We start from the raw sequence: 26,154 nt of genomic DNA, 5'->3' as shown, positions 1-26,154 counted from the left end.
ACAAATGCATATTATGTACTTTTCTTCCATCAGTGACAGCACTTGGAGTTTTCATATCACAACTCATACCTTATGGCAGAGCTCGTCTAAACTAGGCAGACGTTTTGTACTGCGCTTGACTTTTTACAATTATGCTCCAGGAATAGAGTTATATCGCTACGAGATTGAAGTCCTCACAACAGAAATGTTATAGTCGTCATCATGAACTTTTAAATCGTTACGGTGTAGTCATCTCACCATGAGAACCGACATTTTCAATGTTTCATAGTTTGCCTTTCCTTGTTTTGTCTACCTTGGATTTTACATTTTATGGAAGCACGACAGGTGTTTCTAGAAAAGCAGAGGGTTTATAGATGTACCTGATTCATATTCAAAGTTTGTAGTGGAGTCTAATTTGCTAATATATATTTACTTTTTTTAAGTATTGTTTTTGTCATTTATGTTCTTTGTTTTGTGTCTGTTTTACCTGTCTCCTCTTTGCCCCTTGATTGCATTCTTTTGATTTCCACAAGAATCATTGTTCCCTCGATTACGCTTTCAATTGACTAGGTTAGAAATGTGTAAATATTGCCGCAAGTTGTTATAGTTTACTGTTCTGAACAACTTCAGTTAAGTTGGTAACGGTTGTTTTTATTGGTGAAGACGTTAAGAATGTACCTTTAGTTTCAAACACATTATTATCCTCATCTCTGGTGCATCAAGATAGATAAACACACAAACTCAGATCAACTCTAAAATATCAGGTTATCGGCTATGGGGATTTAATAGAATACCATTGAGATTTTGTAGATACATTGTTTTCTCATTTAGATGAAGACACTGATAATGAATCCATTTCTGCCACAGAGTTTATATGTTCTGCCAATTAAATTTGCAAATATGCTTGATATTTTATTAAAATTAGAAGTTTCCAATTTTCCATGTTTAAATACTAAAAAAAATAATACGAATATAGCAAATCAGATCATACAAAAGTTCTTCAACCTTGCGTAAAAACTGTTCTTTGTCAATGCACCTAATTTGTACAATAAGATCAATTGTGTTTGAAAAAGCTATTTAGATGTATTATAATTTTAGTCTCTTTGGCTTTACAACGTCAAAGTTATTTCGAAATTTACAGGAACTGCAATAAAATGTAGCCAATTATAGTGAACAGTTCTGACATTAATTTTATATAATTTAATGCTGTTATTCCTAAGGATGTAAATTGTATTACAGAATTAGTATAGGGGAAATTGCACAAAAGAAAGCGTAGAACTTCTTGTTTCGGTTATCTAAACGAACAAATGACCTTCATTTCATGACCAAATATGAATAAAGTTAAAGTTGAAGCTTGGCGTCTAAATACAATATAAACATCCCTTTCATACGAATATTGCAAACTACGATATGCTGTCCAACTGTTCAAATGTACCTCTTCCCAGAAGCATTGAAACAAAATAATATAATTGAAAGTTATTTTTATCGGAAAAAAGTACTTAAAACTAAAGATACTGAAAATAAGAAACCTTAAAAAAGTGTGTCCATCTGCTGTACAAGGGATTATACATCTGTGTTTTAGATTAAAAACAAATATGATACTTTAAATCTTGGTACAACAAATTTTAATTTTCATTTTAATCATCATCCGATTAAACAAAAATGTCCAAGGGACCAATTATTAAAATGAGCTTCCATAAAACTCAACTTTGAGTACTATTGTAAACGAAAGATAATTTATGTGATTGTATGCTGTATGCATCTAAATAAACGGAGTGAAAAATTCTTCAAAATAAGTATTTGTTGACTTTTTTATAAGTTCTAACGACACAGTAATTCTGTCTTTCGTTGGCATTTTATTAGGTTCAGCCAGGAGTGTTGCTATACTGTTCCGGAGTTTGTCTCTAGGGACACAAATCATACAAGAACTTAAGCATCAAGTGGCATGAGTGGAGCCTAGCAAGAAGCTGAAACTTCCCACTTTTTAAACACACAGCACATGTACCCAGATAAAGGTAATTGATAAAGTAGATGAAGCTGGAATAAAAGAAAAATAAATAAACGAAAAATATAAATGATTATAAAAACAGGGAAAAAAACAAATAATCGGTTGCCAAATTTGAAGAAAACATAACACAGGCGCCACAAGAGACAATGGGCATTAACATCGTCATAATAACATGTTGATGAACGTAAGGCTTTATGAATGTCTGATTTGTTCATTATCTACATTTAACATGTAGTGATATCAGTTTTGGCATCGTTTCTTAAGTGAACAGAAGTTAAACACATTTAATTGTAAATCCTTTTTTTTTTGCATGTTTTGTTGCAGAAATACTCATTATTTTTCTTTTCTTTATGTTTGTATACCCTTATACATAATTAACTGTATGATGCATTACAATTACATTCAGAACCCAATACCAGTTTTATTTATTTATCATTTACTTTAAACGTTATCCGATGAGAGTGGGTATTAGGTATGTTACATTGTATATGTAATACAAGTCTTGTTTTAATTGAACGTGTTTCGTGCTTTCAATCAAAATTAAACGTCATTGAATGGGAACTAACCTACAAATGTCTAATACATACTTCCTGATATGTAGCAACATAAGTTTTTTTCCTATTTGGAATGTATAATCAATTTTGCCTTTAATTTGAGTTCAAAAGAAAAAAAAACAGGATCAAAATTAAAAAAACAAACAAACAAACTCACGTTTGCCTTATTATAAGCAAACTCGGGTATACATTATGACGTAAATTATTATTATTTTTGTGAAAGTTGTGATTCCTGAATGCATAGACAACAAATTTTAACACAATTTGTGGGCTCATTTTCTAATTCTATTCACATTTGAACACCAGTAATCCAATATAGTCACGATAAAGGAAATGACATAAATTTACTAGGCTTGTTCATAACCGAGTTTTTTTAATGCACAACTCTATCAATAAATTAACGACAAGCAAACAGTTGATAAACGACAGACACAAAATATCGTTGGCCTGAGATATGTCCCGTAGTTTAACGTTCTTCAAACACACATGTATTGGGTTTGTAATATTGGTCAGATGAAATGTCAGCCAATGAAATCCCCCCTAAAAAAACAAAACAAAACAAAAAACAAAAACAAAAAACAAAACAAAAACAAAAACAAAACAACAACAAAAAAAGGTAAACAAAAAATAATAATTTAAAATTGAACAGTTATTTTTATTCTTGCTGAGTTGTTAAACGTAAACGATTGATGCTGGCATTCAACGTTTGTATGAATACTCCCATTTCCTTGTAATGACAAATGTCAGAACAGTCTTATAAACATAAGTGAAGTATTTGACAGATTTGCCATTGTGTTAAATAGCCCACCGTGCTGTTTATGAACATATGAACCACTAAATATGAATTTACTACATGTGCATGATTAATGAAGTAAAGTATCGTAAATTAAAGAATTGTGTGTACACCTGACACGTCGTCTAACACGTTGGTTAAGAAAACACATCATCATACATGTAACTGTAAGAATCGATTTCGCGGTTTATAATAGCTTCGTTCCTATGAAGTAATTGCTTTTTTCACATATGATTTTACTTGGAATTACAAAGACCGTATAACTGTAGAAAATTGCAAATGTTTCTATTGAACACTAATAAAAATGTAAACTGGACAAACTAGATGAAAAACAAATTATGCGGCATCGTTTATAATTGCATCAATGCGGCATCAATTTATTCGGAATATAAGACAATTGTTTTTTAATATAAAAATAAATATCATTTAATAAACACAAGCCGAATTCATATCACCATTCAGTTGATCTGCAATTCAAATCAAGTCCAAATTATAATGACGTAGACAATAAACAATGACTATCTATATTATTGAGATTATTGGTGACTACAATCGTAATATATCATCTCATTCAGATGCAATTGGATGGGACCGAACATCAATTTGCATTTTGTTTGTGGATCTGTTGAGTTTTTGCTCTTGCAAGACAATTCTGTAATGAGCTACAGTTTCAATTTGATTTTATGTTGCTGGAGTATATTGAACAGATATTTCATTGTATCAGTGTGTAATGTTGTTTTGGGGCAAGCTGCAGTCTGCCCTGTGCTGTGTGGGGTTTCATGGTCATTCATTGAAGAACCGTGACCTTGAGCTGACATTTGTCATCCCAAGGGGTTGTTAATAACTTTGTCTCATTGATATGTTCATAAAATCCAGTGTCGTTATATAATCTGAAGATACACAGGGAACGTTATAAAGTTCAGACAACATGTCTGACAAATATGATACAATAGACGTAACAAAACAAAAATATATTAAGATATATGATAAAATGGTGACGATCATTGGTGGTTCTTTTCAAAGGGATGCACAGCATATAATCATATAAGAAAAAAGATAATTTCATATATTTCTTGCAAACAAGCTTGAAACTTTGTCTTCCAATACAAAATGGTAAATCAAATTAAACGTAGCTTCCTTAACAAGGTAACTTCAATTTGTGAACGTTTTAACAATTTTTCTTGAACAAAAAAAAAACAAACAAAAAACAACACATTCAAGTTATTCAGGTGGTCATTGACAATCCTAAGAGTTATATAGCCTAAACACGTGTTGAGTTACAAGATAAAGCATTAAATGTTACATATTACCATGGTAAATTATAATTGTTATTTATTGTCGGTGGAAACATTTGAATTTACCAGGGTTCAGGGTATTGTTTACCCTGTTGAAGTATCTGTAAAAGTGAAGAATGGAATAGATCAGAGCTAGGATTATAAGAAGAGAAAACATGCACTTGAAAATCAAACATGTGTTTGTACTGCTACAGATATACATCCTTTACTGGTATTGGTATACACAAATTCGCAGAGTTATATATATATAAAATATGTCTGTCTACTTAAGCTTTGATGCGTTTTGTCTTGTAATTTAGCCACATAGATACAAAGATGCATTTTGTGTCAGTTCAATCGGTTGATATGAAATCTATTCCAGCTTTAACAACATCAGATTAATCTCACCAGTGATCATTAGCATCATCACTTATTTGAGTGATACATTATGCTAAGTGATACGAAGTAATGAAATCAACCATGTTGAAATTGACGTCATTTGATATTCCATTATATATATTTTTTACCGAATCGCAAATTTCTGCAAACATGCTCACTTCATTTTGATTCGTAATTGCAAAATTGTTTATGTTGAAATGTTAATATCGTGTAACTCAGATAAAAACGTAATAATAAGTTTTATAAGCTTGAACCTATTATTCTATCTAACGTATTTACATTCTAAATATAATTGGCCAAAATACAATCAGCGAAGCAAGGTAATCCCCTTTTGATGTCTGCACATATGTATTCCATTCAACATGATTTTATTATTTTTAATCGAATGATATATATCGAGGAATGGATGATATATAATCCACTCGCTATCTGTATGTGGTAACAATCGTCTACACTCAAGACATCTGAAACAACTCATCCCTGAAAACGTCTTTAAATTATTCATAACAGTTGATTGCTCATATGGATGATATGCAAGAGTAATCGAGGGAACCAAAGTCATAGCAGTAATCAAACGAATGTAATCCAGGGACAAAGACCAGACATGGGAAACAGACATACACAACAAAGAACATAAAGTAACTAAAATCATACATACAAAGTAACAAAAGCAAATGAGCAACTCGGACTCAACTCAGACTGTGAGCATGGACCAGGTGCAAAGGTTGGGTAAACGTCTCTTGCTTTTCAAAAATGAAAAAAATCGTACAAATTGGATTTTCATTGAATAAATGTAAACTGGAAATAAAATCATTTATGTAGTAAAGTGCAGCAGAAGTTCACAATACTGTTTCATTCCGTCAAACAACTTTAATCAATAATTTTTGTTTTACTTTCTGTTCAAAGAATAAATCTGATTATACAGTCACTTTGTGGAAATCGATTTAGGAGCAGTCAAATGTGATTCTTGTGTTTACATTCAGAGGCAATCGTAAATTTCAATGAAACTGAATCAGCTGTGTTACGAAACATAAATTTGCATTCAGGTAACACCGAACTAAAGTGTTATACAACTGTTTATCCATGCATTACAAAGTGTTGCAGAAAAAAAAAAAAACATAACCTGACTTAAATATCATGTGTTTGCATATTATATGATATTCGTATATAAATGTTTTATCGTTGATTTCATTTACGATTTGCCCCCTGAAAACCATTTAGAATGTGAACAATCGTTTCTTACGTTTGCATCTTTATGTACTTGTAGCTAATGTGCGGTATGAACCCATTACCAACCAAGCAATCGTTACAGAAAACTAGTGGTGATAATTTTGTATCGGCAGAATCGCAAGTAATTCATCCTAAAAGTGTTCCCATGTTCTTGTAATTAGTTCTGATTTAACAGTTACGAACTCACAAAAGAATTCACAAAAAACGTCCTGTGCAAAACATCTGCGCGTTTAGTAAACTGTCCTATTCTTGTCTAGATTGTAAATTGCGTATCGTTTTAGAACAAACGTCATAGTTTTTTCGGTCACGGTGTTAATTTTTTTTTTTATTCATAAAGACATCTTATATAATTAACAGGTTTCAAATGAAAACATAAATATGGAATACTTCATTGTGTAGTACTGCACACTTAAAGTGGTTCGTTCAAGAAAACCTTAATCTAAATGTGCATTTGTATAAATGCAATGTAAACACTCTATACTTCTCAAATAAACAAGAAATATGCCAAAAGTACTACCTACTTTTTAACTTAAATATTACGTTATATTGTGCCAGGATAAAAAGTATAGATAATTACATGTAGAAGAGTAATCAAGGGAACCAAAGTTATAACGGTAATCAAAAGAATGTAATCCAGGGACAAAGACCAGACATGGAAAACAGAAATACACAACAAAGACCATAGAGTAATTTCAATCATACATACAAAGTAACAAAAGCAAATGAGCAACTCGGACTCTACTGGGAGCATGGACCAGGTTCACCGGTAGGGTAAGCGTCCTCTGCTTTTCTAGGAACACCCGCCCGCCAAGTTGCTCATAAAAAATCAAGTCCGGGGTAGACAAACGAGGAAAGGAAAACTATGACCCAATGGATAAATCAGTTTTCATGGTGCAGATGGATATAACGATCCACGAGTTCATAGTGACTTCAATCTTGTAACAACATAACTCTGTTCCAGAAGCCTATTTGTTGGAGTTCTAGTGCAATACAAAAGTCTGCCTAGTTTCGGCAAGCTCTGGCATAACGTATGTGTTGTGATATGAACACTCCATGCGCAGGTGCTGAAGGGATGTTGCCACAGATGAAAGGAAAGTTGACCATGTTGAACACTTAGTGTTTTTTTTAATCGTTGTTGCTAGTACATTTTGAACCATTTTACCATATTCGTACAAAAAAATGTCAGTTTTTGACATGATTTACATGTTGTTTTCCGGATACATCTTTCAAATGTCCATTTCTCTTGAAACTTAGGATAAGAGGTCGTATATAAATTTGGCTATGTAATATTAATTTTCTCATGCCAACAGGAAAAGACACAAAACAATTCTCAAGTAAAGCTAGCTATTTTAAGTGAATGTTAGTAATACATATAAATGATGCCCTCCACTTTAGTAGTAATGTAATTAGACTTCTTTTACACTGAAATTTAGGCATTATTCAGAAAATATAACTAACTTTTATAAAGAATAAACAAGTAAAGAAAGATTTCAAGTCAATATATCATTCCAAAGCAAGTATCATTACAAGTCAGGTATTATTACAAATTCAAGTATTTTACCAGTCAGGAATTCTTCAAGTCAAGTATTGACACATGTTAAGTATTATTATAATGAGTACACTTTGGACAATATTCAAACGCCTTTTTATAAGAATCAATGTAAACAATATTCTACATGTGAACGAGATATTTAAAGAATCATCTGCATTTCAAAGGTCGGTAATATTCTATTCGTTTAACTCAAGTAACCTATTCAAAATGCATCGACGTTTCAGTTAGGATTTGCTTGCCTCTGTCAATGACTGTGGATTTTGTAGTGATAAGGATTGCAAAACCTTCTTGAAATCGGTTGAATGGTTCAAAACATTATTTACATGTATGCCTCCGTAGTAATATGATAATATATTCAACTATTGTTTCAGATTGCTAAAGCAATAGTGAATAAATATAACTTGCATGTATCGTATGTCTTTAAGTATTTCTCTGTCTACATGTAGGATCAGGCAAATGTGTTTAAGGTGTGGCACACGAAGAAGTAAAAAAAAATAATAATAAACAGAGATTGTATTGCATTATCCTAGTATTTATACCTAATAACCTCCAGAAATTACCATAAAAATATTGGTTATATTTGCCTGTTTATAATATTGACAGATCAAATTTATTTAAAACACAACCGCTGAATTGTTTTCCGTCCTTTTCATTAGCAGTCGAACAAATATTTATGCCACATATGCTTCAGGATGACTTTTAATACATGTAGCTTTTCAGCTGTTTCCTAGGGAAAAAAGGCCAAATTGAGAATTATGATGTGCCAACCGTTGTCCGATTCTTATAAAGAATGGTACTTGAATATGAAATAAGTGATTTATGTTTTTGTCAAACATATCAATCAGGGTCCAAACAATTATCAATCCTATCAATCGATAGCTCTATTTTGTCCCCTGATCTTCATTATATTTTGGGTTTATTTCAATCAACGGATTATTTAAATGATAAAGAACTTTTATTCATTTTTTTAAGTATAAAGTATTTTTTAAATGTTTTAAGGTATATTAATATGATTTTAGATAACTGTCAATTGGAGACCAAATACCGTTTATTGCATTTAGATTTTTTAAATTACAATTAAAAGAATTAGATATTTATTCTACCGAAGTTCATTGAACTTAATTCAAAAACTTACAAACAGAGACTAAAAAATGAATTAATACATATAAGCATTATATTAGCAAATGACATTCGTTCATGGCATTCTATAATAATGTTATCTTTTTTTAGGCTTGTTTTGACAATATGTGTGGGGTATTTGGTAGTTTGTACATCTGAGATGAAAGGAAAAAGTAATGTAGCACTTGAACTTAACTCAATCTTCTTATGTTATAACATCCGTGAAATAACCTGTCACAATCTAAAAATTATACAATACGTGCACAATCTACTAGTTCAAATGTGTTATATCGTCATATCAAATGCATATATTCGAGCACTTCCTTACAAAAATGGTTAAATCTTGTGTTTTGAAATCGTTTATACGTATGCACCTATCATGCGATTGGCACTTAAAAGAAAACTATTATCTAAGTTATATCATGCTTTTAAACGCCCAAACCTAACACTATGAAAACGCATACAAAATGCCAAAAGAAAGAAAGAAAGAAAGAAAAAAAACAAACAAACAAACACACACACACGAAAAACAATGCACGAACGTTAAAATGGGAGATTTGGCATTTTAAAGAGTACAGTGTTTCAACTTATCTTTAAAATTCGATGAAAGAGGACTAATATGTTGCGAAAATCAGTATACTTACCAAAAATAAGAGCAAGTAAATCTGACAATGCCAATGACGCTAGATAATAATTCGTAACAGTCCTCATATAAAAGTTCTTCAAGATAACAACCATGGTACATATATTTCCAAACACCCCACTTAGAAATATCATCACATATATAACAGTCATGCTTACTGCCAGTGGAAATTTGTCTCCTTTAGGTCCAAGAAATTTTGAAATATAATCCCCTAAATGAAAAGTTTTATTAATTTGGGGTTCTGAACCAAGAAATGCAGTTGAATTCCTCGGAAGTAAATCATCGTCTTCTAAAGAATAGAAGTTCCAAGAAAAAGTATTGTCTTTCAAATCAAAGGTGCTGGAAACATTCCTGAGAAAATTCTCGTACGAATTTTCGATAACATATTTTAGACTTTTATTAGCGTCCATCACTTACAATATACATCTTGACAATCAAAATAACAACCAGTCGCAATGTCTGTAAATATTCGTCTTTGAACCAATTAATTTTACTATTGTTGTACGTAAAACTGTCGGTTTCTTTTATTTTACAACATGCCCGAAGCCAACATTGTAGAACCTTCTTTTTTAACAAAACATCACGGCTCAGATTCCAAAGTATCATTTCGTAAAGAATGTCACGTACGATTCCCTTTCAATGTAAACTCGTTCTTTCTTCATTGTATCGCATTTAGAAAAAAAAACAACAATTAACGGAATCACCTGTATCAACTTTCCTATTCTTAAAATTTATAAATTACACTAAGCACATTAGCACTTTGAACAAGATTTCATGTACATTTTTTGTTATGTTTATCGGAAATGATATATGTTCTTAATTATACTACGAACAAAATGTCAATCGTAAATTTAGAAGTTGTATCGTTTATGACATGTTGTCTTCACCATAACATAAGACCTACATGATCAGAATGTGTTTGACTACGTCAGTAGTATTTCTTCATTCATATATAAAGTGCAGATTACTGCAACCGAAGAAATCGGATTATGTTTATGACCTATTTCTAAATGAAGTCAAGATTATGATGTATGAAATATTTATATCAATAGCAGCAGCGAGTCAGCTAAATACCATTCAACATGCGTTTAATGGAAGAAAGCAATCCTACTGTGTTAAAAAATAAAACACCTACCTCCGAAATTGTTCATATGGTACATGTATCCCATTTCGTAATCAGTTAACTGTTCTGAAGAACAACAAACAAAAACAAAAACAAAACAAAACAAATCAAGATAAAAAATAAACAAATAATAAACATAAACAAAGAAAACCGAACAAAAACAAAAACTAAAAACCAAAACCAAAAAACAAAACAAAGCAAAAGACCAACCAAAACCAAAAGGAATTGCTAGATGGTAACTTTTTTAAAATAGATAACTTTAGTTAATCTAGTAAAACATCAATGCAGAAGACACTACTGTTAAAATGTGTATGTCCATACAAATATATCAAATATGTATACTGTTGTCTTATTCCAATATGTAGCAGTGTTTAAAAGGTGGTACTGATTAACCAAAGTGGACATTACAAGCCAAAAAACAATTGTATTTAATATAGTAAGAACATTATATTATGTACGCGATGAACGGTATGTACGTGTATCATAATAAACTTATTCATTTTCCTTATAATATGCAGGTACCTAAGACATGGTAAAAGCAGGGAAAATTTTGATTTGACACGCGGAACGTCAAAATCGTATGGTACAATAAAAAAGTGAAGCAAAAACACAATTTGGATCATTAGGGATCAGGAAGAGAGAATATGTTTTATTGAGATATATATATATATATATTTTGAGCGACCATCTATAACAAGATTAATTTACATATTTGTGGAGATGTATTTCTATATCAATGATTTTATCAACAATTGCAAATTTTCGTGCAAAATTATGCAAAAAATAATTTAAGTAATTTAAGACAATAAACAAATTTGAGGACGCTTACCCTACCGGTGCACCTGGTCCATGCTCCCAGTTTTTAGTGGAGTTCGAGTTGCTCATTTACTTTTGTTACTTTGTATGTATGATTTTAGTTACTTTATGTTCTTTGTTGTGTATGTCTGTTTTCCATGTCTGGTCTTTGTCCCTGGATTACATTCTTTTGATTACAGCTATAACCCTTTAGTTCCCTTGATAACACTCTCAATAACAATAAGCAACTTTCATATTTTGTTCCATAATTTTATAGCACTGATTTTTTTGTCACAGCAAATATGATTGATATTGTTATATGCATAGCAAATTTCAAGTTTAAGATAACTATATAAGGAAGAAAAAACATCAGGAAAATTCGAATTCGATAATAATCGTACAAACATTCACATTAATGGTATCAAATAGATATACATTGTACATGTATAACGCTATTTCAAGTTGTTGAGTATACAGATTAGTCAATGGAACCAATATTCAAACGACAATCAAAAAATTGTATTCCCTGGATAAAAACAAGACAGATGAAAAAGAGATACACAGCAAAGAACACAAAATAACCGAAATAACACGTACGAAGAAACAGAAGTAAATTAGCAACCCCGACTCCACGTACATGGACAAGGTATACAGATAAGGTTATTGTCTTCAGCCCGCTTAACTGCTTATAAAACTGCACACAAAGGGATACGAAAGAGAAATCTATGACACAGTGTACACAACGATTATCATAGTGTTGATGAATATACCGTAACAATCCTAGAGTTCATGATGACAATAAAATTTTTAATCTTCAGGCTACATACCCATCTTTAGGAATCCGAATTTTAAGAAACCAGTACAACGTAGTTTCAGCAATCTCTGGAATTGGTTATGACTTATGAATTATTAACTCCAAACACAGGTGCTGAAGGAAAGTTGCCACATACGAAAGGAAAGTTGACAATACAAATTGAGATGTCATCCTGTTTTTTTTTATTATAATTTGGTCATGATTTTCCTTTCCTATCCAAATGTAGGTTAAGATATGAAGCTGATGTTTTAGTGTATGTTTGTCCTTTACTTCCATTTTGTTATGTTTCGATGCTTGCGATGTGTGTGAACTCTGAAACTAGAGTTGTTTGATATAGCATGTCTTCTATAAAACTGAGAACAAATGATCTGTCTCAGCGATGTAGTTAATTATAGTACGTGAAACACATTAACAAATTAGCGATGTAAACATATATTGACACTGCCATCTGTGTTATTTTACAACAGCCTATTTGGAACTAATCAGAAAAGACAATCTTGAGAATTTCTGGTGTTATCATTTAACTGCGGCAGATAAAAAACTTCATATCTAGTTGAGATCTGGGTGTTAAAGGCTACTTCTATAAAGCAATATTCTTACAAAATAAACTATAAACAAATGAAAATATTAGAAAATTATTATGAAATGATTAACAACATTACCATTAATGCCGAATTTTTTCTGTTTCACCTAAATGGAACACTGGCCCGATGCGACTTCTGGCAAGGTGAATGTAAGGTGACTTTTATGCTAAAATACTACTTCAGAATTAATTGATCAATTCAAAATATAAAAATTAAAATCTAAATTTTCGTTGTTATCAATGCGTTTCCTGGCAAAGCCAAGATTGGTTCATTATGATTTATAGCTAAATACATTTCTGTATCTGAAGTACATACGTATCCGCAGGTCCGTCTATAATAAATGTTCATGTTTTCGTTTAAACTATTTTTTGCTATAATTTAGAAACTTCGTGCTATCGTGTACGTCTACCGAGATTAACATTTTTTTTTATTTTGAAATCTTCAAGTAAATTTTATGCCCTGTGCTGGTTTTTCTCGCACAAATTTTCAACATATAGTTGATAAATGATTGATGTGATTTGTCGTTACTTAGGTATAATTTTGTCGATTTCGGATATTTGTCCCCTCTTCACATGTTTTCGGTTGCGCTTGCAGAATGATACTTGGTTAGAAATGAATACTTTCACCCTACTCTTTATAGTGTTTGACAATGTTGGTCATTATTGTATCTTCCTGTCCTTATTAAGTTTTGGTTTCATTTGAAGAAGTGTCATGGTTCTGTTATTTCTTTTGTTGTCCGGGCCTTTAGTAGCTTACTTGAAGATGTGTATACACTTATTGAAGACTGGTGAGCTCTGTAAGTAATTTCTATGTATAAATGTTGTTGTTTTACCGCATCTGTTCCTTTTATCTATTGAAAAAAATAGTGTTATATGGCAGGGTAATGTACTGATATGTGACTGAAGAATTATATCGTTGAAGAGCATGAACATTATTTAGACAGTTAAAGAGGTAGACCTAGGGTAAGGGACAAACTCTTAGAAATTATTGGAACGTATGTATTCATTATTTTACATCAATCTAATGTAAGCATCAAAGTAACTTGCACTAATTTAATTCGGTTTAAAATGAAAGCTTGAGCGGCTTTGTTGAAATTGAATATAATACAAACATATTACTGATTTCAAGAGTAATGTCCCTTACGCCAGGTTTACCTCCTTAAATCCCTCCAGCTGTATCAAAGTATAAAGCTTAAACAAACATCAAATAACGTCAATGATAGTTAATGAATCATTGAATCACCTGTCTTATACAACAAGTTACAGTTTATGAATAATTAAACATGAAGAGCAGTAAAAAAGTCTTGATCATATTGTATATTTTTCAAGTAAAACATATCTGTCTAAAAAAGAAATATGCAAATATTATTGATAAAAATGCTAGTTTACGACGCATATCATGTTTTAGGTTCAATTTAAGTTAAACACAAGCGATTTATTTATTGTTTTCACACATACTGAATTGATAAGACCTAAAGCAATATAGCAGTTTTGCAAGGTTTCATTTGCTATTTAAAAATCGAAAGGAAATACACCTTAAAACCTATGATTTTTCAACACTGTATACTTCTATTCCCCATACTCAGCTAAAATCCCGACTTAAAAACATTATACATCGTTGTTTTTCCAAAAAATATGGTACACCTAGATACAAATATATAGTTCTTTGTAGAGATTCCTCATACTTTGTAAGGAATAATTCCAAATCATCTTCCAAATATACAGAGGAAGATGTTTACAAAATGCTGGAATTTTTAATCGACAACATATTTGTCCAGTGTGGTGGACGTGTTTTTCAACAAACGGTCGGCATTCCAATAGCAACAAATTGTGCTCCTTTACTAGCTGACCTATTCCTTCACTCTTATGAGGCTGACTTTATAGCTGATCTGATCAGAAAGAAAGAATATTGTTTGGCTAGACCCTTCAATCTCAGTTTACGCTATATAGATGACGTATTATCTTTAAACAATCCTAATTTCGGGGATTTGATACATCGCATCGACCCAAAAGAACTTGAGATAAAAGATACTACAGACACTGTGAAGTCAGCCTCATATCTTGACCTACACTTAGAAATCGATGGTAAAGGAAAACTATTGACCAAACTTTACGACAAACGTGATGACTTTTCATTCAGAATTGTCAACTTTCCTTTCATCTGTGGCAACATCCTTTCGACTCCTGCGTATGGAGTATTCATATCACAACTCATACGTTATGCCAGAGCTTGCCGAAACTACGCAGACTTTTTGTATCGCGCTAGAACTCTAACAAATAGGCTTCTGGAACAGGGTTATGCTGCTACAAGATTGAAGTCATCACTACAGAAGTTTTATGGTCGTCATCATGAACTCGTGGATCTAATGGTGTATCCATCACCACCATGAAAACTGATTTATTCAATGGGTCATAGTTTTCCTTTCCTCGTTTGTCTACCCCAGACTTGACTTTTTATGAGCAACTCGGTGGGTGTTTCTAGAAAAGCAGAGGACGCTTACCCTACCGTTGCATCTGGTCCATGCTCCCAGAGTCCGAGTTGCTCATTTACTTTTGTTACTTTGTATGTATGATTTTACTTTATGTTCTTTGTTGTGTATGTCTGTTTTCCATGTCTGGTCTTTGTCCCTGGATTACATTCTTTTGATTACCGCTATAACCTTGGTTCCCTTGATTACTCTTTAGAATTAAGGCACATCATACGTTTAAGCTAAGACAGTGACTTTGATCATTTAAATATTTAGCATGATGATATTATTAAAATTTTCAGATCAAACGTTTCTTCAACAAGAACCAGAGCGAACTTTAATCGCGTTTGCCCCAACAGATCCATCTGTCATTTTAAATCAATTGATTTGATGTCTATTTCAACTTTCTTAACGGGATCTAATCCCCTTAATCATTCATGGCTTGATAAATTGATTATGTCAACAACCTAATGGCGATATAATCAAATCAGTCAGCTAATATACTTTTTTTTTTATTAAAAACGTCGTATTAAGTAATGGTATTTTAGATGTAATGAAGAACTTATTGGAGGGGTTTTAAGTCTTCTATGAATGTTGGATGAGCAAGGATGATATGTTTATACACCGTTTTTCAGGTAAAAGTTACGTGGCATATCTGTTTACTCGATGTTGTAAAGTTGTAAAGAAAAGTTAAAAAAAAACTGCGAATGAACTCATTGAACGTATCATAAGATTGTCAAGAAAACTTTGACCAGAAAAAAATATAACATTTTACTTGTACATTTACTACTTTTTTCTGTAAAGTTATTATATTCAAAATATTAAAAAAGCCTTATTGATGACCCTTATTAGTAAGGCATCTCCTTCTATGTAAAATTCTTAAGTTTCAATATCCAATATTGTAAACTACAAAATTCACTTCTATTCCCTACGCATTTAATCATTGCATTTGGATGCAATGGCGGTTGGCTTGAATTTTGAAAAAAATAAAGAAAAAATAACATTAATAATTTGCAAAAAAAACCGTAAGACCCAAATTCAATATTTAGCCATTAATTTATGTTGTTAAGATGAAAAACCTTCCTCTCTGTAATAAAGTTTTAATCAACAAACGAATCAAATTAAGCAGCACCACTTTATTAAGCAATTCCAGAGCTGTTATATAAAATTATTTGTTTATGCAGGCAAAACCAATGCCTACCCAAGTTAAATAATATCCAATTTCATTGTGATTTTCGTTTGTCGGGAGGGAGGAAATGGCTGCGGTAGGCCGTTGTTGGTTCTGATACGGATCAAATGATCGAATATGAACGACATTCACGTGTTGATAATATATGTCTGGTGAAAAGTGAAAAAACATGTATGGTGAACAAGAGACGACAAGTGTAGATCGTGCCGTTCGCTTGGCAAATTTGTGAAACGATGATTTCTTTGGATGGATAAGTTTTGAAAAATTCTTAATCTGATGGGAAACTGTGGTGCCCTGATGATATTTTGTGGTTTAAAATTGGATCATGCGTTTTAATTTTATGGTACGTGTTTCTAGTTTCCTAGAAAGTAAAATTATTATCCATTACAATTAGGCACCATGTTTAGAATTAAAGAAGGGCCAGATCGTGTGTCGTATATGTCTTTCTGAAAAAAAAAAGAGTTCCAAATTCTGTGATTTTTATCTCATCCATTCATTGAAAAACAATTATAATCTGACATCAAATCGAAGTACACACATCCCCCTCCCGGTCCAATCCCGTAGGATAAACATGTTCATTGTCTTTATTATTAGACTAAATATAGCATTCAAAAGTTTAATTTTGAACTAGAATTTTCTTGAAGTGCATCAACGTGCACAAAGCACAGTCACTTCTTTCTATCAATGCTTTAACTGTATTATCCTTATATACCCTGTGAAGATTTTTTCCCAGGGTAGATGTACAAATGTATGTGTGGATAGTGACAGAAACAAGTGCATGCGCAGCGTACCTATAATGTATTTATTATTTACCAAATTTGATTGGCAATTGAAAATGATTTTTTTTCAGTTTCCTAGTACTTCTTAAATATTAAACATAGAACATGTACACTGCAACAACTGACATTTCTTTTCGGGCTAACAAGTAGTAAATGTTTCTATTGCCTTAATGTTACATTTATTTAATATTTTCCTTGTGTTCCGTAATGGAATTTTCCTATCTATTATCTTGGTAGCATTTATATGTAGCTATACTAGTACATGTATATATTCATGACATATACACATATACATTTAGAGTAACTGTTAACTATTGTAGCTAAATATACATACATGTGTATATTATTGTCATAAACACAGTCACTCAGACAGTATTACTATATAATGCAGTTGTTATTTTACAGGGAAAGTACGGAAAAGTGTGATAGAACAGCTTATGTCGGATTGGATCAACACATGTTTATACCTAGATGAATAGCAACAGAAGGAACACATTTATCAAATATGTGAAGAAGTCAAGAACTGTATAGAACAAAAAATGTTAAAAAAACCAAATAAATTCAATATTTATTTATCACATTGTTACTCCCGCTATGATCCTGGTTAAGTTGCTATTAACCAAACAAAAAATTCAGAGTTGTATCAAACTTGAATGTCGTGTTGATACTTGTTTACATTGTTGAGGGTTCTACCTTTTACGTTTGTATCAAACTGAAATCCTGGAAGCTTTACATTCCTTGTTGAATTAGAATTGGTTAATATAATGTTGCATCATATTTGCAATAAGGATGAAACTTTAAGAAATTTTGATTGTGGGTATTATAGTATTTATACATGTACATAGACAGATTCAATAATTTTGATGAGAAAGTGGTGTGAGTTGCATACTTTCAGCTTTACAGAAAGATTCATGTATACACCAGATTACGTTGATCTCAATAAAATTTTATAACAGTATAAAGAAAGGTTTGTATTGATTTTGGGGTTTTGGAGGAATATCGCGCAGACGAACCAAAATTATGTCGCCTTCAGGGTGTTTCTCGGTGCCGTATCCTCTACACTTTGTGGACATGTGTAATTTAATTGCCTTTTCTATTAAAAAAATGGCCTTAGTTTTAAATTTCATAAACCATAGAATTAGAGACATGTGATTGTTACACAAACATAAGATATTCGGGACTGAAAGCGTGAGAAAGGAAATAAGAGTAGAACGTATGTAGTTTGCATATTTTGACGGAGAGAAAAAATCAAACGGAAACGTTTCAAATAAAAGCCATGTTCAACACTACCACATACACCTCAAAATTAATCAAATTTTCAGAATTTCGCGAATAAAACTCCTAGTAAATAGAGTGAAAAGTATACTGAAATAATATTTGAGTAAATATCTCTGATAGATGGATAGTTGTACTTAATCACTTTTGGTATTAAACCTAGACACTTGTTCGATATACACGTCATGTAACCTGGTTCTTAATTGTTCACAAACTTATTGACGGTACTATACAAGTAAACGTAGGTAAATGTATGTCATGTGTACATCGGCAAGCCTTCGATATCCCGACTCACTTAATTTTTTTTTCTATAATTTATTACAGCTAGAAAAAAATCCAAATTTGGCATGTTGGTAGATACACATTTGACGGACTTGTGCATCTGTTCCTGATTTTTGTGCGATCAAACACAAAGCGTGATCCAATTTTGATTGAATGTACCAAAATCATTTCAATTAAAGATAGAGGCTTTATCTCAGTATTGTTTGTTATTTTTTTTTTGGTAGATAATTTAATGTTTACTAATAATGTGCCTTACTTAAATTGAAAATAATAACTTTTTTGTCTAAAAGTAAAACCGCCTCAACTAAACTAGAGCGCGAGTTCTATTGTTCTGGTCGCGGTAGGTTTCTGTCTTACAAATTATTTGAAGCTTGTATTCAGCATTTTCAGCATTTTACATCACTTTCATGTAAAGATCAAAGTAATTTGGAGTTCCATCCTGTTTGAAAGTAAAGTTTGAGAGGCTTTGGTGAACATAAATAAGATACAAACATATCATTGATTTCAATAATTGTGTCCCTTACCCTAGGTCTACTTACTTTAAGGAGGAAAATTGTCCTTTTTTCGAATTTCATTTCTTCAACTGGACAGTAATCATCACGTTTTGTTCTATTTTTCTTCATTGCACTTACTTATAGCTATTTAATTTCTTTAATGATTTTGTTCACATAAAATATTGAAATATTCAACTACAATACTTCCACTGATATTAATATAGATGGGAAACAAGAAAGATTTCTATATTTAACTAAGTGTACTTATAAAGCTATGCGATATAATAGTGGCTCAATGTTGTTACCGTTATTAATTTTACAAACTCATTGAATACAATACTTGATAATGAGAACATGAGGCATTCCATGACAAAGATTAAGAAGCTTCGATAAAAAAACAGAAACATATTTGTCAAAATTTAGCACTTATGGTGGTTTTTCAAGATTTTACAGTTAATCGAAAATAAACCAAAATACATGTATCAATAGACAGGGAAAATATCACTTACTGTGAATTCCATTTTTGTCTAGTTTCCAGAAACCTAAATCCACCAGCATATTGTATTCAAGACACAATCTATGCAGAAGTGATAATTGCATTTTATTATGAATGAATTGTGGTGTTGTTTTTTTTAATGAAACAGTATCGATGTATAAGTTCCACCTAATGTAGAGAATCTTTATGACACGAAGTTGACACTACACAGTACAATGCATAGTATAACCTAATTGTGTAAGCAAGTCTGTCTATGTATGTTTTATATGTGTTGTAGTGTGTTTTCTGTGTACTGGTTTTGGTGATATGGTTTACATGTAACAATCAATACTTAAAATAGTTTGTATGTTACATGCGTATTTGACAAACACATTTCAGAGAGGATAACATATACAGAAAGATTTCGAGGTTCTATGGGCAATTGACACAATTTTATTTTTCGAAGCGCAAAAAAAGACATATTTTAAGATTTTTTTTATTTTGTTTTATTGTTGTATTTTCCCACCACTGTCCCAGTTTATGGAAGGATTGAGCACTTATAAACATGTTAAACCCTATGTATCATTTTAAAGCAACAGTTCTTGCAACCAAAATTTTAAAAGATTAACCAAAGTTCGATTAATTTTCTACCAGTTACTTGTATTTTATTTTTTTATTAAAAAGAAAAGTTTTTATGTTATTATATATATTTAAGCACAATAATCATCAGATGTTGCAGATTTATCTTATTATTGGTAAGTATTTCATTGAAATTTAGCATTCTGTTCTCAAATTCAAAGATCGACTATTTTTTTCTGAATAATTCATATTGTAGTCCGTTCGTATCTAGTATCTGTCAAACTTTAATCAGTAACGCTTCCCAAATATTGTCAGTTGTTCAACATATGAAAAAGAGTACTTAGATAGTTTTTTCATAAAGTTTATATTAACCCAAAGGATACAAAGTCGTATTTTATCATCGTAAAACACGCATCTGTTATCTGATATGCAAATCGTTGTGATGAATATATTTTACCACACTTATCGAATCAGCGGTTGTGTATATTCTAACAACTTACATGTCACTATTTAACATTAATATTTAAAAAATATTTCATGTAATGGGAATCGAATACGTACATTTAATCTATTTTGAACAGCTAAAAATACAAAAACAAAATAAAAACAAAACAAAAACAAAAACAAACAAAAACAAAAACAAAACAAAAACAAAAACAAACAAACAAACAAAAAATCAAAATTCGTACTTTAATGACGTTATCACGTTTATTGATATCAATCTATGGAAAGTTTCTCATGCTAAATCAAGATATATCAGATATGTCACTTTTTAATATATTGTATTTTTGTTGTTTCATGTGTTTCGTGAATAGCTTTCAACATATTGCCTGTCAGATAAGACTACTGATATTTAAAAGTGATTCAAACATTAATGATGCAAAGTTATAATAAAAGATAGTTATTGGTTGATGCTATTTTTTTCCGTCATGAGAAATAAACGAAGTTGCGCATGCCCTTCTACACTTGTTTTCATTATTGTATTGCTTCTTCAAATTTTATATTTTAATTCCTGGTTTCGATAACTGAATATGTATATTTGACGTGGCTATTTCTGTATTTGTTAGTATATGATTACTCCATCTAGTTTTAACGCTGTTGATGAGAGATTTGTCCTTGAATTTCGTGTACAATGTACTGAAATTTGGTGCATTCATAGCTAGTTAGGCCACTTTTTATATTTAAATATTAAACCCATACAAAATTTAGGGTTTCATTAATACTTACATGTACTGAAAGAATAAAAACTTAAAACAAAACATGAATCACTTTCATAAATTTCATGACTTTGGTAGCTTTTTTAAAATATTTTAACAGCATTCTGTATAAATACAGGTATCCTTATATAAAAAGATTATAACTAGACTATTTTGAAATCTTCATTTTGTTAATTTTGTTTTTGTTTTTGTTTTTGTTGTTGCATTATTTAATGAAGCATTATGGTTTTGATGACTTAAATTAAAAACAAACAAACAATCAAATTTTATTTTTCATATCGAATGAAACTTAGTAATCGCGCTTGTATCATTCTAATTCAATGTAAAAATAAACCTGTTTAGAACAATATAAAATTTAACGTTTTACAATAATCCTTTAAACAAGTATTGACCTTCATATAATAACCAATAAAATCATTTTAATCCCAACATACGTATCTAATTTGTGTATTTCTCTTCAATTCTAACAAGCAAACGCTTCCAATAACCAGCTACAACCTGTTAATAACTCCAAGCTCCGTTATAAAAAGAATGTTGCATAAATTTCTGTAGCCATGGGGCTGATTATCCGTTCTAATCGGAGAAAAGGAAAGTTGTTATGATTTGTTATACTTCAATTTCATATTTCCTGCAGATATAGTGTCGTAATGTCGATATCAAGTCTCTGGAAGTTACAATTCGTGTAATTAAGAACGTTAGATTGTATTTATCTATGCAACGGCCATTAATCGGAAAATTTTGAAATATCATGTTACGAATAATTTTGTGATAAATTTCTTAACTTACCCGATATGCTGTGTGGATATTGTACAAGTTATTAACGTAAAACCATTTAGTACAAAATATCATATACATTTCAAATGTCATGAGTAACTCTTCTCTATTGTTACAACTTGTTTCATTAATACAAAAATAGAAGATCAAAAGAAATGTTTAAATGCCATTATTTTACAATGTTATTTTACATAATCCGACTCAATCATCAATAGGGAAAGATGTTGTAATTTCGTGTTCTTCAACGAAGTCCTTTACTATTTTTTAACATAATAAATGGTGTTTGTAAGAAACAGACATGAAGTTTATGATGTTAATTTTCAAATAAGTACATACACATAAATTGCATTGCTTTATAACAATAACATTGAATATTATGATTGAACTGGTACAAATGCAATAGTCGAGCTAAGTTATATTTTTAATGTTAAGAGATCGGTACATGAAAGCATGACTTGAACAATATCGACAACACCGAGGCTCATCTTTGATATGTTAAACATTTCACTTGTCCGTTGGATGTACCATTAATAACTAGCAATCCTTTTAAAACAATTTGATTGGAAGATATTTACTAACAACATGTCCCATTTCTTTTTTGTAATTTAACAGTATATTGCACATTAACATATTGTGAAAACAGAAAAAAAACATCAAATGATTAGGCTCTCATTGTTCCTGATTTCTGCAGTTTTTTGCATGGTGTCAAGATGGTTTTTTTGTTTGTTTTTGTTTTGTTTTGTTTTGTTTTTGTTTTGTTTCTTATTTGTTTTTTTTTGTCAAAATCCAATTATGATCAAGAATTAAAGCTTTTAGTCTTACGGATATAAACAAGTAGAAAGGTGAATGTACCGATATGTTTGACCAATTCTTTTTCGAACTAAAAGTAGAATAAACTAACATTATTGGTTCAGCGTAGGCCAATACCTTCCTCATGGTGCTTTATCATAATGTGAAACAACGAAAATCTAATTTCACGTCAGATACATGTATCATACAGATCAGAAAGTCGTCTCTAATATCAGAAGTAGGCTTAAATGATTCAGAAAAAAATATATAATTATGTAAAGATGAAGGGTGTAGGATTCTTTTATTGTTTCTAAAGATAAAGTTTCATGATAACAACTTCCTATATCAGTGGTAAGGAGTCACGGAAAATTGTTGTTTACGATTTCATGGCCTTTTAATGAACATTATATTTATACGTGTTCAATAACTTTGTCAGAAGTGATTGATTGTTTTCGTTCTTGGACGAAATTGTCACAGCCTCAGATTTCTCCCCAATCTTTTGCTTCACCCATATTTCAGTTTTATTTCGTGTTAGTAAACTGTTATTTTCTAGATATAATATCTACTTCACTTGTAATGATAGAGGATAATTGTATATTATATCGTCTTTTATAGACACAGTTGTATTTATCGAATGTAACATAATGCATTTGAAGCAAATTATCGAAAACATAAACATTGCTACAAAGCAAAATACTTCGTTTCATTAAGCTAACTAGCATAATACTAACTGTAATTAAAATTTCGGTGCATATGCTCCTTGACTGTGATGACTATTATATTGGAGTTTCACGAAATCGATATACTGCTAAAGCTGATGGTTTAAGAACAATATTAAGACACTGTCCATTTATAAATCTATGCATGGTTCGAGGTAAATTTTATCCCAGGGAATAGTTTGTTTCATTGTAATGTTTTTATCATATGTTTATCTAATAGTACGAAGATATTTGTTTGGATATCGACTATGGATGGTTCAGAAAATGATTTTAAAGTTCCCTAAGTAAGCAAATAAAATTTGAACAAAATGAAATGGTTACTTCCCTTTTTCAATGAATCTCAATGTTTTCTATGTAACATTTTCCTTTTTAACTGTTGCAACAAATCGAAAACCAATATTTAACTTTGAGAAAGCATGCATTTGCATTTTTAAATATATGATTTTGTGGGGGTTTATTTTTTGCACAAACAAATTGTTTTGTACCACCAACTGGATGCCCTCTCAATCATTTAATAGAGCAAACATTTGATCACATTTTCCAGGAAGAAGTTTATGTAAGAGTAATAAAGAGAACGTTTATCTTTGTTTTTTCTGTATAGAAAATAACAAAAAAGGACAATTCGATAGGGAGTTCATACCTACCCCTTTTGATAGAATAGTTTGAAAAGTATCTCAAGTAACCAAATACGTATGGTAAAAAAAATACTATCCTTAAAAAGATAGCCGACGCAGTGAAATATGTTCTTTTTCACTTATAATTGTCTACATTTCATTCAAGAAATAACACATGGCACGCAATTTCAAATTTCGATACAGTGCCTTCCTAACGCCTCAAAGTTATCAGTATTTGACCAATCGAGAAACAGAATTACGGTCACGTTCCCATTGGAGAGGGTTTTTAAGGTCAAAGGGTTAAATGTGAAACTGTACCGACTGCGTCGAAAAAATTCAACTGTTTCTGTTTCTTATATCGTCACTAATACACTGAATGTTCGTTTGATCGTTGTACTACTATCTGTAATGTTGAGTTAAGCATCAGAATTATTATAACAACAATATCCTTTTAGAAATATGAAATCCAGTTATGGAAGACAAAACAACTGTTCAAATACGGAGTAAGTTGAATGTACGGTTATTAAGGCCATCCTTCAAGATAGATTGAAGCAAACTAGATAAGATCAGACCAAAAATAAGAGGTTATGAATTTCTAGTAAATGTTATAAGAAAGTATTTCGACATGAACTTACATATAGGAAATTCTCTTTGACAAAAAAGGTAAACAAAATACTCACCTAAAACAATAATTAAAAGATCAGCAACAGCCAGACTTGATAAATAAAAGTTTGTTATTGAATGCATAAACTTATTCCGCTGGATAACGACACATGTGGTTAAGTTTCCGAAAACACCAGTAACAAAAACTACAACATAAATTGTGATAAGGCAGAAAGTAGACAACGGATCTGTATTCCTTTTTCCAAGTTTTCGAATAATTATATTTTGTAGATCATTAGATGAAATATTTGTAAACTGCATCTGTAAAGATCCACTGACATTGTAGTTTTCAGTAAACTCGAAATCAGAATTTATTTTGGCAAAACTATCCATATTCAAGAAACATTTTTTCTGTAACGGAAAAAAGTCTATATCCTCAGATTAATGCATATTAGTTTCGAAAATAAGCAAGACAACCGTTACATTGTTTTTATCATAACTGAAATCGAAATCAGGAGAAGGATATTTGCTAGAACTGATCTCATCAGTGATAGTAGAACTGACAGTTTGTGAAAGAGCACTATTGAAGTGTGTTTTATGTACAATGTGTTTCATTTATCACCTGCAGTCAAATTGCCCAATAAAGAATGATTACTACTGCTCATGAGCATTTGATTAATTCGACTATTCCATTGCTTGAACAGTAGGTTGGCAAATACATGAAGAATCTGATTTTCAATTAAGAAGACAAATATGTAATTCTATGTTTTTACGTGAAAAAAATTAATTCTTCTGTACATCTGCTTCAAAAGCTAAACTTGCTAGGCACGACCACTAATAGTGTTACCAATTTAAGAGTGTTTACAAACAGAACAATCTACATTTTAATTGGTATGCTTCAGTTGAATTTGAAATAGGTGTCCACACGTGGAAAGATGAAAGTAAAAATAGAAAATTACATTAATGTAAGAAGACGAGCTAAATCCGATATTAATTAAATCTTAATAATTGGAAAACAAAATGACAACATC

At 31.1% G+C, this 26,154-nt stretch overlaps 1 protein-coding gene across 2 annotated transcripts in view; it reads right to left on the bottom strand.

Moving 5' to 3' along the window:
- The window catches only part of LOC148613307 (neuromedin-U receptor 2-like), a 91,451-nt gene extending 65,743 nt beyond the window's left edge, over window positions 1-25,708 (bottom strand). The window contains exon 1 of one of the 2 annotated variants that reach the window (XM_088586638.1): window positions 25,201-25,708. In XM_088586638.1, the coding sequence (XP_088442764.1) occupies window positions 25,201-25,516 (316 nt within the window). In that variant the 5' untranslated portion in view covers window positions 25,517-25,708. Of the gene's footprint in view, window positions 1-9,552; window positions 10,440-25,200 lie in introns of those variants that run through there. The other variant, XM_088586635.1, reaches the window with a different exon arrangement.
- Between the last annotated feature and the right edge of the window lie 446 nt (window positions 25,709-26,154).

The sequence above is a fragment of the Perna viridis genome, chromosome 6 (assembly GCF_037379345.1).
Source record: "Perna viridis isolate PV_CMFRI_1.1 ecotype Kerala chromosome 6, ASM3737934v1, whole genome shotgun sequence".
NCBI lineage: Eukaryota > Metazoa > Mollusca > Bivalvia > Mytilida > Mytilidae > Perna > Perna viridis.
The sequence above is the reverse complement of the archived record's forward strand: the minus strand, read 5'-3'. Positions and strand labels throughout refer to the sequence as shown.